Genomic DNA, 12,300 nt, shown 5'->3' with positions numbered 1-12,300 from the left:
AGAGACAGTCAGACAGACTCCCGCATGCGCCATGCGCCCGACCGGAATCCACCCGGCACGCCCACCAGGGGCGACGCTCTGCCCCTCCAGGGGGTCGCTCTGCCATGACCAGAGCCACTCTAGCGCCTGGGGCAGAGGCCAAGGAGCCATCCCCAGCGCCCGGGCCATCTTTGCTCCAATGGAGCCTTGGCTGCGGGAGGGGAAGAGAGAGACAGAGAGGAAGGAGGGGGGGGGGTGGAGAAGCAAATGGGCGCCTCTCCCATGTGCCCTGGCCGGGAATTGAACCTGGGTCCCCCGCACGCCAGGCCGACGCTCTACCGCTGAGCCAACCGGCCAGGGCCTCCTATTGAATGAATCTTGATAAGCTTAACCTCTCTTGTTCAATCCTGAAAATTCTGCTCTTGGCTTCTATGATATTTTCCTCATTTTTCTTCTACCTGTAAAGATGTTTTTCAGCTTTCTAGCTCTTATTTTTTGTTTGTTTGTTCTGTTCAAATTCTTGCTAGCTTCTAGTTCAGCAGTTCTCAACCTGTGGGTCGCGACCCTGGCGGGGGTCGCGACCCACAGGTTGAGAACCGCTGTTCTAGTTCTTAAGATTCTGTCCTACTTTCGGCAACTGCAAAGCTGGAGAGATCCCAGTGTGGCCAAGGAATCAGATCTCATTGTCCTCCCAACCGTTGGACCCTTTCTGTAAGCTGCTCAATAAAATGTTTCAATTAAAAAAAAATAGGTTTGTCTTAAGCCTTATTTTACTCAGTTCACTTTATCTCATCTTTTCTGTGGCTTCAACTTTAGTCTCCGAAATCTTTAACTCTAGCACAATCCTTTTTCCTGAGTTACAACAGTGTTCACAAACATCTAGTATCTTCACCAAAGAGTTCATCTGGCATTAATAAACTGTCAAAAGCTGGACTCAATCTTCTCCTGCCCCTACCTCCCAGATCTACTCTCATTCTCTCTGTTCTGGGTTATTATGATTATTATAATGGTGTCTGAGGTTGATTTCTTACCTCTCCTCCCACCAATCATTCCTCCAAACTTCCACGAATTTATATTTCTAAAATGCATGTTTTGGCCCTGGCCGGTTGGCTCAGCGGTAGAGCGTCGGCCTAGCGTGCAGAGGACCCGGGTTCGATTCCCGGCCAGGGCACACAGGAGAAGCGCCCATTTGCTTCTCCACCCCTCCACCGCGCTTTCCTCTCTGTCTCTCTCTTCCCCTCCCGCAGCCAAGGCTCCATTGGAGCAAAGATGGCCCGGGCGCTGGGGATGGCTCTGTGGCCTCTGCCTCAGGCGCTAGAGTGGCTCTGGTCGCAACATGGCGACGCCCAGGATGGGCAGAGCATCGCCCCCTGGTGGGCAGAGCGTCGCCCCTGGTGGGCGTGCCGGGTGGATCCCGGTCGGGCGCATGCGGGAGTCTGTCTGACTGTCTCTCCCTGTTTCCAGCTTCAGAAAAATGGAAAAAAATAAAAAATAAAAAAAAAAATAAAATGCATGTTTTATCAGGTCATTCCCTTGTTTAAAATCCTTCCATGGCATCCCATCTAATAAGCACAAAATTCCTTAAGGTGACATAGGATGCTTCGTGGCCTGATTCTTGACTTCCTTTCTGAAAGTCTTATAAGTCTGTTTCACATGTATCTCACATGTCTGTTTCCCACCCGTTATACTCCTTGCCTTTACACCATCGTTCTGTTACTGAAATGTTTTCTCATCTTGTTCATTTGGTGAACTCCATCATATTTTCAAGATTATCTGAATGTCTTATGTACTCCTATAACATCTCTCTTGCATCTAAACATGTCTAGAAGACTGTTTATTTGTGTGTCTTCCCCTAGTAGACTCTGAACTTAGATGCTAGCTAGATTCATTTGGAATGACCTCAGCTATCATTGCTGAAATAGAAACCTCCCCCTTAATTTTTTTCTATTATAAAACCATATAGAGGCCCTGGCCCCTTAACTTGGTTGGAGCATTGTCCCGTAATGCCAAGGTTGCAGGTTCTATTCCTGGTCAGGGCACATATAAGAAAACAACCAGTGAATGCGCAATTAAGTGCAATAACAAATGAATACCTCACTCTCCCCACACACACACACCTCTCTCTCTCTGTCTCTCTTTTTCCCTCTCTTTCTCCCTCCCTCTCTTGTTTTCCCCTTCCCTCTTTCTCTCTCTGTTTCTCAAATCAATCTTTTTTTTCTTAAATTCATATAGAGCTACCCGGGAAAAAGATGTACATATCAGAAAAAAAGTTTCTAAGTCTGATAGAGGTCATTCTACATATAAAAAGATCATCAAGCCTGACCAGGCGGTGGCGCAGTGGATGGAGCGTCGGACTGGGATGTGGAAGGACCCAGGTTCGAGACCCCGAGGTCGCCAGCTTGAGCGCGGGCTCATCTGGCTTGAGCAAAGAGCTCACCAGCTTGGACCCAAGGTCGCTGGCTCCAGCAGGGGGTTACTCGGTCTGCTGAAGGCCCGCGGTCAAGGCACATGTGAGAACGCAATCAATGAACAACTAAGAAGTCGCAACGCGCAATGAGAAACTGATGATTGATGCTTCTCATCTCTCTCCGTTCCTGTCTGTCCCTGTCTATCTCTGCCTCTGTAAAAAAAAAAAAAAAAAAGATCAATTCTGCAATTTTCTACAAAAATAAATTTTATTCTGGCCCTGGCCGGTTGGCTCAGCAGTAGAGCGTCGGCCTAGCGTGCGGAGGACCCGGGTTCGATTCCGGGCCAGGGCACACAGGAGAAGCGCCCATTTGCTTCTCCACCCCTCCGCCGCGCTTTCCCTCTCTGTCTCTCTCTTCCCCTCCCGCAGCCAAGGCTCCATTGGAGCAAAGATGGCCCGGGCGCTGGGGATGGCTCTGTGGCCTCTGCCCCAGGCGCTAGAGTGGCTCTGGTCGCAACATGGCGACGCCCAGGATGGGCAGAGCATCGCCTCCTGGTGGGCAGAGCGTCGCCCTTGGTGGGCGTGCCGGTGGATCCCGTTCGGGCGCATGCGGGAGTCTGTCTGACTGTCTCTCCCCGTTTCCAGCTTCAGAAAAATGAAAAAAAAAAAATAATAAATTTTATTCTGTTCAAACCACAAAATTAGTAATGGAAACAGGTCTCTAAAATCTTAGTATAAACCATTCTAAGTATGTTCACACAGAAATGAATGGTATTTGAAAGTAATTTAAAGACCTGGAAATATGTGTTTGAACTGTTAGTTGAGAGCAGACAGTAAACAAATGCTTCCTGAATCTTCGTACATGGTCCTGTAGAGAGGTGGCAAATCAACTCTTGTAAGAGTTCTGGGAGGAAGATAGGAAAGGTAAATATAGGTGAAGGAAAATAAATCTAGAGTGGAAATCTTACAAATTTTCTCAGAAACAATAAGCAGGAGATGAATATGCCACTCAAAACCCATCTTCTCTAGGGAAGTATTCAAATTCTAACCTTGTAGGTAGTGATACTCTTTAAGATAAGTAACCTTGGACATGAATAAATTCCTGGCCCATCTATATATAAAGGTCAGTATATTCACCTTTTAATTCTTCAACTGTGATAACAGATGTGTGCCTAAAAGGAGAGATGGTGTCATAGATATTTCTAGTCACCAGAAAATATTAGTACATTTTACTGAATGCAAAGGCAATTAAGATCTAAGAAATAAGTTTTAAATATTTCTTTCTGGATAATGTTTGAAGCATGTTTTTCATAGACATAATATAAACTTTGTGTTTCATTTGTCTAACTTAAAAAATTTATCTTTAATATTATTGGTAAACCCAGCAAGCCTGTTTCTTTCCTGAATCTTTGATAGTGCTCCTTTTTTTTTATTTTTTATTTTTGTATTTTTCTGAAGTGAGAAGCAGGGAGGCAGGGCAGAGAGACAGACTCCTGCATGTGCCTGAGTGGGATCCCCCTGGCAAGTCCAGTAGGGGGTGATGCACTGCCCATCTGGGGCATTGCTCTCTTGAGACCAGAGTCATTCTAGCACCTGAGGTGGAGACCATGGAGCCATCCTCAGTGCCCGGGCCAACTTTGTTCCAATGGAGCCTTGGCTGTGGAGGGGAAGAGAGAGATAGAAAGGAGAGGTGGAAGGGTGGAGAAGCAGATGGATGCTCTGTGTGCCCTGGCTGGGAATCGAACCCGGGACTTCCACACACTGGGCTGATGCTCTCCACTGAGCCAGCCAGCCAAGGCCTTTGATAGTGTTCCTTTGACTTATTGCATTCAAATATAATGACTAAGAATTTTATTAGCAGTAGATATTTTTACTGCAAATTATTATAAATTATGTATAAAATATATTTTTATTGTACTATTCTTAATTACTTTTTTATACTCTTTAATGTTTCTTTACATTTTATAGATAAACTCATTGGAGTTCATTGTACTAATGGAATTAACAGAACAGGATACCTTATATGTAGGTAAGAATAATGTAAGTGGTTGAAGAAAATTTTAAAAGCCTTACCTATCTGTAAAATTGAAATGATATTTTTATTTAGGTACCTTATTGATGTTGAAGGCTGGGATCCAGATACAGCAATTCAAGGTATTTTTATAAAATTCAGCTAAAACCAAGGGCAAATATTTCAAAACTGTCTAGTACCATTTTTTTATTTTTTTGCATTTCTTTTAGTACTGTCTCAATACATTTTAACTAGATTTTGATTATAGCTATTTGCTAAGAAAAAACTTTAAAAGATAAGTTAATAATGTTTTATATTAAATATTTCTATGTAAATTTTTAGAATCTCATTTACACTGTCATAATAAATTAGTTTATTACATAATCTGCTAGTTGGTTAGAGAAATCCGAGGGTCTTGTCACATAATTTATCTTATTAATTTTATTTGATCAATGTTAATCCTTCATTGATTATTTTTAGTCTTTGGTGAGGCCCGTGGACATCAAATAGATGGATGTGTGTACTTAAAGGATCTCAAAACTCAACCTGTGAGAAGGTAAATTTTAAGCCCTATTGTGAGTTCTGCCTTACCCAAGGATCTTATTCCGTTAGTAAAATTTCTCTTTCCCACCTCTTTTTTTTTTTTTAAGTGAGAGGTGGGAGATAAAGAGACAGACTCCCGTATCCACCCTGAGTGGGATCTAGCAGGCTACCCCCATCTGAGCTAATGCTCAGATCAGCTGAGCTATCCTCAGTGCCTGGGGCAAACGCTCGAACCAGGCGAGCCAGTGGCTCCAAGAAGGGAAGAGAGAGAAGTGGGAGAGGAAGGGTAAGAGAAGCAGATGATCGCTTCTCCTGTGCCCTGACTGGAGATCGAACCCAGGATGCCTGCTGCATGCCAGGCTGACACTCTATGCAGACCCGACTGGCCAGGGCCAAAATTTCTCTTAAATTAAAACCTTTCTTTTAACCTTTTCTCATAGTGCCTATTTTTTTTTTTTTTTTTGTATTTTTCCGAAGCTGGAAATGGGGAGGCAGTCAGACAGACTCCCGCATGCGCCCGACTGGGATCCACCTGGCATGCCCACCAGGGGGCGATGCTTTGCCCATCTTGGGGCATCACTCTGCTGCAGTCAGAGCCATTTTAGCGCCTGAGGCAAAGGCCACAGAGCCGTCCTCAGTGCCCGGGCCAACTTTGCTCCAGGGAGCCTTGGCTGCGGGAGGGGAAGAGAGAGACAGAAAGGAAGGAGAGGGGAAGGGGTGGAGAAGCAGATGGGCACCTCTCCTGTGTGCCCTGGCCGGGAATCGAACCCGGGACTCCTGCACGCCAGGCTGACACTCTACCACTGAGCCAACCATCCAGGGCCCATAGTGCCTATTCTTTAAGCCTTAATTTTTATGATCTCATAGCCATAGAGATAATTTTTATATCCTAACAATTGAAAATCCTCTTGAATTTTACTTGATTGGTGACCTTTTAACCTTATGGTTCCTAAGCTTTATTCTTTCTACCAAAACGAAATGGCAGAATATCCATAGATTTTTCAAAGATGGATATAGTGTGCTTTTTCTTTCTTTTCATTTTGTGCTTAATTTATGTGTCTGAAAGCCTATGACCCAGTTTCTGATTGAATTTAAAATTTATTTTTATTGATATTTTCCCTCTAGCAATCTTGGAATGGATGTCTGGGATTCTGATGAAGATGCAGATCCCCCATCCAATTCTATGGAAGAAACCAGGGAATGGCTCCCAATTGAAGACTTTTATGGGTAAGAGTAACAAGATTTTAGATGAAGATGTTATGAAAGTTAAAACACATATTCCTTAATGATGGTATAGTAGGGGAATAAACCTCAGAATTTAGAATCAAGAAATTTGCTTCAAATTTTAGTTCTGCCACTTATAAATTGTATGTAACCTAGAGCAAATGCATAACTTTTTCAGCTCACTGTTTAATTTGTAACATAAAGCAGTTGAACTGGTCAGTAAGCTTTTCTTATGCTGTATTCTAAGGACATATGAAACTGGTATTTTATGAGATACTAGTTTTACAGGACTAAAGAGTTTTTTTTAATTTTTTTAATCAAGTAAGTATTGGAAAAGCAAACTACTATCACCATGAACATCAGCTTATTAAAAGCCCTTAGAATTCCTAAAGTTGAAATTTATTGTTTTGTTTAATTCATCATTTTCCCAACTTGGGCTCAGAATTCTTCGTTTTACCCCACAGAATGAGTATTAACATAATATGGGGTATTAATGTTCTCCAAACTATTTGGCAAACATTGAAGTAGATAATCTCTCTGATCCCTTCAAAATCTAAGATGCTGTGATTCTAAGTAATATTCTACCAGTATATCTGAAACTGAATCAAGGCTATAAAATGGTACGAGAATTTCTTCTATGACTTACACACAGACATGCTCACACATATATATACAGAAGTATAGTATATACATATACTAGAACTTTTCCTATAACTTACACGCATGTATGTATATATCTTTATAAATTGATAAAGAATTTTAAAATTATCTTGAAGCCTTTATTCTGTCTTTAAAAAAGTTTTGCACTCTCTCAGCATTTTTCTCTATAAATTAATCTCAAAATACACAATATGTTTTAAATCACAAAGAATAATTAGTATTTTTTATTTTTCCTTAAAAACTCTTATATAACTATTATTTCCAGTAAACTGAGATTATCTACTGTGAACTGATTTAATACAAGTTAGAATAGATGTTTTAGGACTGTTCTTCCACTATGTTGTCCTTCCAGCCTCAATTCTTACCTAAAAACATGCAGCATTTTGCCACCTGAACAGTTCCGATTTTCCTCTTCTCCTGGACAAGGAATGCTTCAGCAGCACCAGGCACTGGGTTAGGCAGTGGCTATCATCACAAGATGTGGATAAAATAGAATATATGAGGGGTGTACAGAGCTCCTCAGCTCCCCATAGCATCTCATATGTGCCTTGACACAGTCTCTCCCTCACAAAGTCTGCACTTCCATTCTAAGGAAGCATTTATCTTCAAAATGTAAAATAACTATTATGTTCCTGTTTCTTATGAGTAAAATCTTTGTGAATATCTTAGAAGTTCGTGCCAGAAACTGATGTTTTGTTTTTCAGACAATATTGGAGCAGGGGTATAATTTTTGTTTAGGTTGGGTTATGAAACTTTCCTTTTTTTTGTTGTTATTGATGGGGGAAGCAAAGGTCTAACTTTGTGGTCAATTATAATATCCTGTCTTGTTGTTTTTTAGATTACAGTTTGCAGTCAAGTTTCAGGTATGCAGCATAGTGGTTAGACAGTCATATGCTCTACAGAGTGTTCTCCCTTCTTATCCTGGGCTTTTAATAGTTACCTCTTTTATTCCAGATGTGATCTGTTCCTTTTAACTCTGTTTCAAGTTGGTTTATTTTTGTGTTATAAAAGTTTGGCTGTTCCTTATAAAATAAAAATGGATTTAACATATGACTCAGCAGTTGCACTCTTGGACATTTATCCCCAAGAAATGAAAACTTTGATTCACACAAAAACCTGACATGAGTGCTCATAATAGTAAAAAACTGGAAACAACACAAATGTAATATTTATATGAAGTACATATTTTATACTATAACCTCTATTATTATTAGGAGTGTTGATCTAAAAATCAACATTTTAAAAATTATTTTTTCTGATTTGAAGTTAGTAATCCAGCATGTCATTAGCCATCTTTGTAAGATTACTTCTTTAACTCATCAGATAAACTGTGGCAAAAGTGACCTGATTCTGACACAACTCTTTAAAGGAAAAGATACTGTATAATGTGTTGTTCACCAGTTTTTAGAAAAAAATAATTATTCTGTTTGCTAGCAACAACTTTTGTTTGGAAATTTATAAGTAGATAGAGGAGAGTGCTTTGGGCTCATTAGCAGATACAAAGGAGAAAATGAATGAGGCACAGACCAACTTAGGGTCATCACAACAAATTTATGTCCTGTTGAATGAAGGATGAATAACATAGCATTTATCCTTTACTTACTGTTAAAACACTAAGGATTTATAGCGTCTTTCCCTTCCCTCACAGGTATGGGGAAAGGTCAAAGCTTCTTAATGTTCAGCACCCTAGAAATGATGTACAGATAAAGGATTATGGTTATGTCAACAATGGACCTGTCCAAAAGCTTGGGAATTTTTATAAACACCGGTATAGTGACAGCATGCCAGAAGAGAGACTCCTGAGAAGTTGGGAGTTTGGTAACAAAGGACCAGGACCAAGATGTTCATTTTTTGCTAATCACCAGTATTATGATATCTCTGAAGAAGAAATAGATTTTAATAACAAGTTACCTGGAAGAAGGCCAAGACCATTTCATGATCATGAGCCTCACAGTGACTTTAATCAACCAGGCACTATAGATGATTTTTTTATTAGCACAGTTTATGGGAAAAGAAGACAGTCTGTTCAGAACTATCAGGCATATAGTGACTTTTGGGAACAATTTCCAGTGAGAGATATTGGTGGTGTTAACAGAAGCCAGGGACAAAAACGACAACCTTTCCATAACCGCTGTGAGTACCAGGACGAGTTACCTGTACAATGTTCTAATTACCTCAGTAGAGGTGGTTTTCAAAAGCAAAAACCTTTCCACCATCACTGTTCTCATGAAGAAATAAATTTGGAAGATTCCGAATATACTGATGAAGTATCAGAGCACACAGTGGTACCTTTACATGATCATCCCAACAATGATTTCCCAGAGAAAATGCCATTGAAAAAACGTGTTTATAGGGGTCTTGGACAAAGGCTACCATCCTTCCCGAAGTTTCAAAACCAAATGCTGTTAAGAAATTTTGATTTCAACAATGTAACTGGACCAAGGCAAATATCTTACTTTGATCTCCCACCTGGTGATCCACAAGAACAGGTTCTATTGGAAGATTTCAACTTTGAACAGGAAACCTTACAAAGACCTAAATCTTTCCAGGACCACACACTTCACGATACTATAAATCCTGATTGGTATTTAGATAAGTGAGTCATTTTGGTTTGTACAGTAAGGAATGGTACTTGATTATAATAGAACACTCAGACTTCTTTTAAATTAGGGTATTTGTATAAGCATTCAAAAATGGTATAAATTATCATCCAGAGCTAAAATTCAGATTTGTTTTTGCATAGATTCAGTTTACAATTAAGGTTTATTTTGATTGCTATGAATTAGAAATTTACCTTTAAGTTATTTCCCATGATTGTTTTAATTCTTGACTGTAAGCTAGAATTTAATAAAATCAGAAACACTTTTCTCAGAAATACCACTATTTTTAAACAAGGATTAAAAATGTTCCTTTTTATGCTCTGGTTTCTCTTCAGATCGTATAAATCTTTCGCCTTTTAAAAAAAGTTCCTTTTAGTAGGCGTGTTACAAGATTATTTTTTAATACACACAACCCAGTTGTCCTCTTTCTGTCATTCAGTAATTTTTCTCTGTGCCCCTTGGTGGGAGTATCAGGAGAGCATTGATCCCAGTGAAACCCAAGCACAAGGCAAAGAGAAAGGTCAAGTGAAGCATGATGTCCTAAAGGGAAAGAACAGGAAGAAAGGATATAAAAAGGGATAGAAATGGAGAAGACTGGTAAAGAGAGCAGTGAATAAAAAATAAGGCCATAGAACACAGATGGTTTGAGAAAGGAGATAAAGAATTATGTGAAGAGGAAGTTGTCTGGTGCCTTTTCTCCCAATTTGTTTTCTCCAGTTACATAACATTATGCTACATATACCTGGATAGAAATGAACTCTTTCCTGAACCTAGTATGGGCTATCTTAGTTTTCTTTAGAAGCTATTCTTTTTTCTCTCACAGCTTTTCTACCAACATCTAATCTCTCGTCCTCACTTTTTCATTTCACAGGAACTTTGGCACTGATGGTTGCAGAAGCAGAAGTCAGAGGTAAATATTGATTTAGCTGTGAAACCAGCTTTTTCAACTCTATCCCTAATTGCTGCTATTGACATGTAAATGTGCTAGAAAACAAGTATTTCTTGAATTCACATGTTTATAGCGTTTATATATGACCTCAGCAGGTCCTGGCCATAACCTTTTGAAATGACTGTAACTTCTCCTTTATGGTTTAAGGTTGCACAATTGGTTCATCTGCACCTGGGTTTCCAGTGGCTAACTTGTAAGCCAGAAATTTAAGTTTTATTTCCTTTATAACTTAGCTCTATTCCATGATTGTGAGCGTACATCCTAACCCCAGATCACTGCCTTCCATTGGACAAAAGACAAAGTTGGTCAATAAAAATCTCTCATTTCCTTCAGGACAACTCTCTATTACTGATGATGGTCTGAGTTAGGAGGAGTAAGTATTCAAAAGAGGAAATGTAAAAGAAAAGGCCTTTTGTCGTTTTCCTTTTTTCCTGCCTTGTCACTCAGTACCAAATGTGTGGGATAAAGGCCACAAATATCCTATGTGAAAGAGTATATAGTTCAGTATAAAAGGATAATATTGACTTATATTAAACTATTTGGTAGAAATTAGGAGGGAGTTTTGTTTTAAATTACTGAGTTTTTCTTCCCTAACTTTTTCAGCTACTGTAGAAAGGGTTACAGCGGCTCAAAGGTATTCCAATCAGTTGGAGAGACCTAAAGGAATAATTTAGACCCAAAGAGATCTTGAATTGTGGGGGAGAAAAAAGAAGGTAGATGACAGCCACAGTATTCCTTCTCTTTTAAGTTACCCACAGCTGACAGTCCTGAGAACAGGCCTATTGGCAATTTAGATAAGAAGGGACTATAGCACACACAGAAAAGTTCTTCCTAGACACTATTGAATACTTACATTAAAAACCTGCTAGAATTATCTCACAAATGTATATTTTAGTAATGATTTATTGAAAGAGAGGTTTTAGGTTTAAACATAAGAAAAGCAAAAATTACAATTAGGAGGCCATTTGTTAGCTTTCTTCAGCTTCTCAGTGTTAAATATTCTAAGAGATTATAAGTAACATAACCCGTTGATTTATTACTACACCAAAATTATTCAGCTGCTCTCTTTACCTTCATCTGAAAAGGAATAAGCAAGTATAGTGGCTGTGGTCCTAAACCTCCCTGCAGAATGAACAGGGTCCTATGAGATATATTTTACTTCTTTTTTTGCACAGTACCCTCCATAAAGTTTAAATCCTTTTCCATCTGTGATTATAATTATAAACACTTGTTTCTACAAGACTAGTAAAATGACAGTAACTGATAAAGTTCTGTAAAGAGCACATGGACATGTATTCCATTATTCTACTCTTGTTTATATTTGAAATTCTAATAGTAGAAGTTAAAAATAACTTGTTTCTGTTATATTCCTTATAGACTGATCTGTCCAGAAAATAGTCAGAATATGCAAGCTTCAGATGGCTTTAACTGCAGGAGACAGAGTGGATTCACAGCACAATATTCACAGGGACTTTCACCTCCATGGAAATTCCAAGAAGATGGTTCAGTTGACTGCCAAAGAGGTAAAAATTCAAGAGATATGGAACGGCACAAAAAGTCGTATTTTTAAGCTACTAATTGCAATTATGCTGTGCCTGTAGGTTGCAGAGCTGAAAAGAAAGAGAACATTATGATTTACCATCAAGAAAAGACTGCAACTGGTGCTGAGTAGTTCACTTTAAAAACTGCCCATGGTTTTCTGTATTTGCCCTTTTTTGTTGTTACTGGGCCAAAAATCATTTCATGATGAAAAAAATAAGTTGTATGTCAAAAGGCAACAAGTGTTATTACAGAATCAGTCATCTATATCTTTTAATGTTTTGTATAAGTATTTATAAATATAAGGAAATTAATAATGTGGAGTATATGTAATTAATTGCTTTTTTAAAACTGGCAATCTATTTGATTTATTGGGGCTCTATTTTTA

At 39.2% G+C, this 12,300-nt stretch overlaps 1 protein-coding gene across 1 annotated transcript in view; it reads left to right on the top strand.

Annotated features, from left to right (window-relative positions):
- Positions 1 to 12,300, top strand: part of LOC136310484 (uncharacterized) — a 42,895-nt gene extending 30,595 nt beyond the window's left edge. The window contains exons 5-12 of the mRNA XM_066239143.1: positions 4,355 to 4,415; positions 4,494 to 4,540; positions 4,878 to 4,953; positions 6,066 to 6,167; positions 8,473 to 9,420; positions 10,296 to 10,334; positions 11,751 to 11,896; positions 11,975 to 12,300. Coding sequence (XP_066095240.1) covers positions 4,355 to 4,415; positions 4,494 to 4,540; positions 4,878 to 4,953; positions 6,066 to 6,167; positions 8,473 to 9,420; positions 10,296 to 10,334; positions 11,751 to 11,896; positions 11,975 to 12,045 — 1,490 coding nt within the window. The 3' untranslated portion in view covers positions 12,046 to 12,300. The remainder of the gene's footprint in view (positions 1 to 4,354; positions 4,416 to 4,493; positions 4,541 to 4,877; positions 4,954 to 6,065; positions 6,168 to 8,472; positions 9,421 to 10,295; positions 10,335 to 11,750; positions 11,897 to 11,974) is intronic.

This window comes from Saccopteryx bilineata, chromosome 7, assembly GCF_036850765.1.
Source record: "Saccopteryx bilineata isolate mSacBil1 chromosome 7, mSacBil1_pri_phased_curated, whole genome shotgun sequence".
NCBI classification, from domain to species: Eukaryota; Metazoa; Chordata; class Mammalia; order Chiroptera; family Emballonuridae; genus Saccopteryx; species Saccopteryx bilineata.
This window is presented reverse-complemented; position numbering and strand designations above follow the sequence as displayed.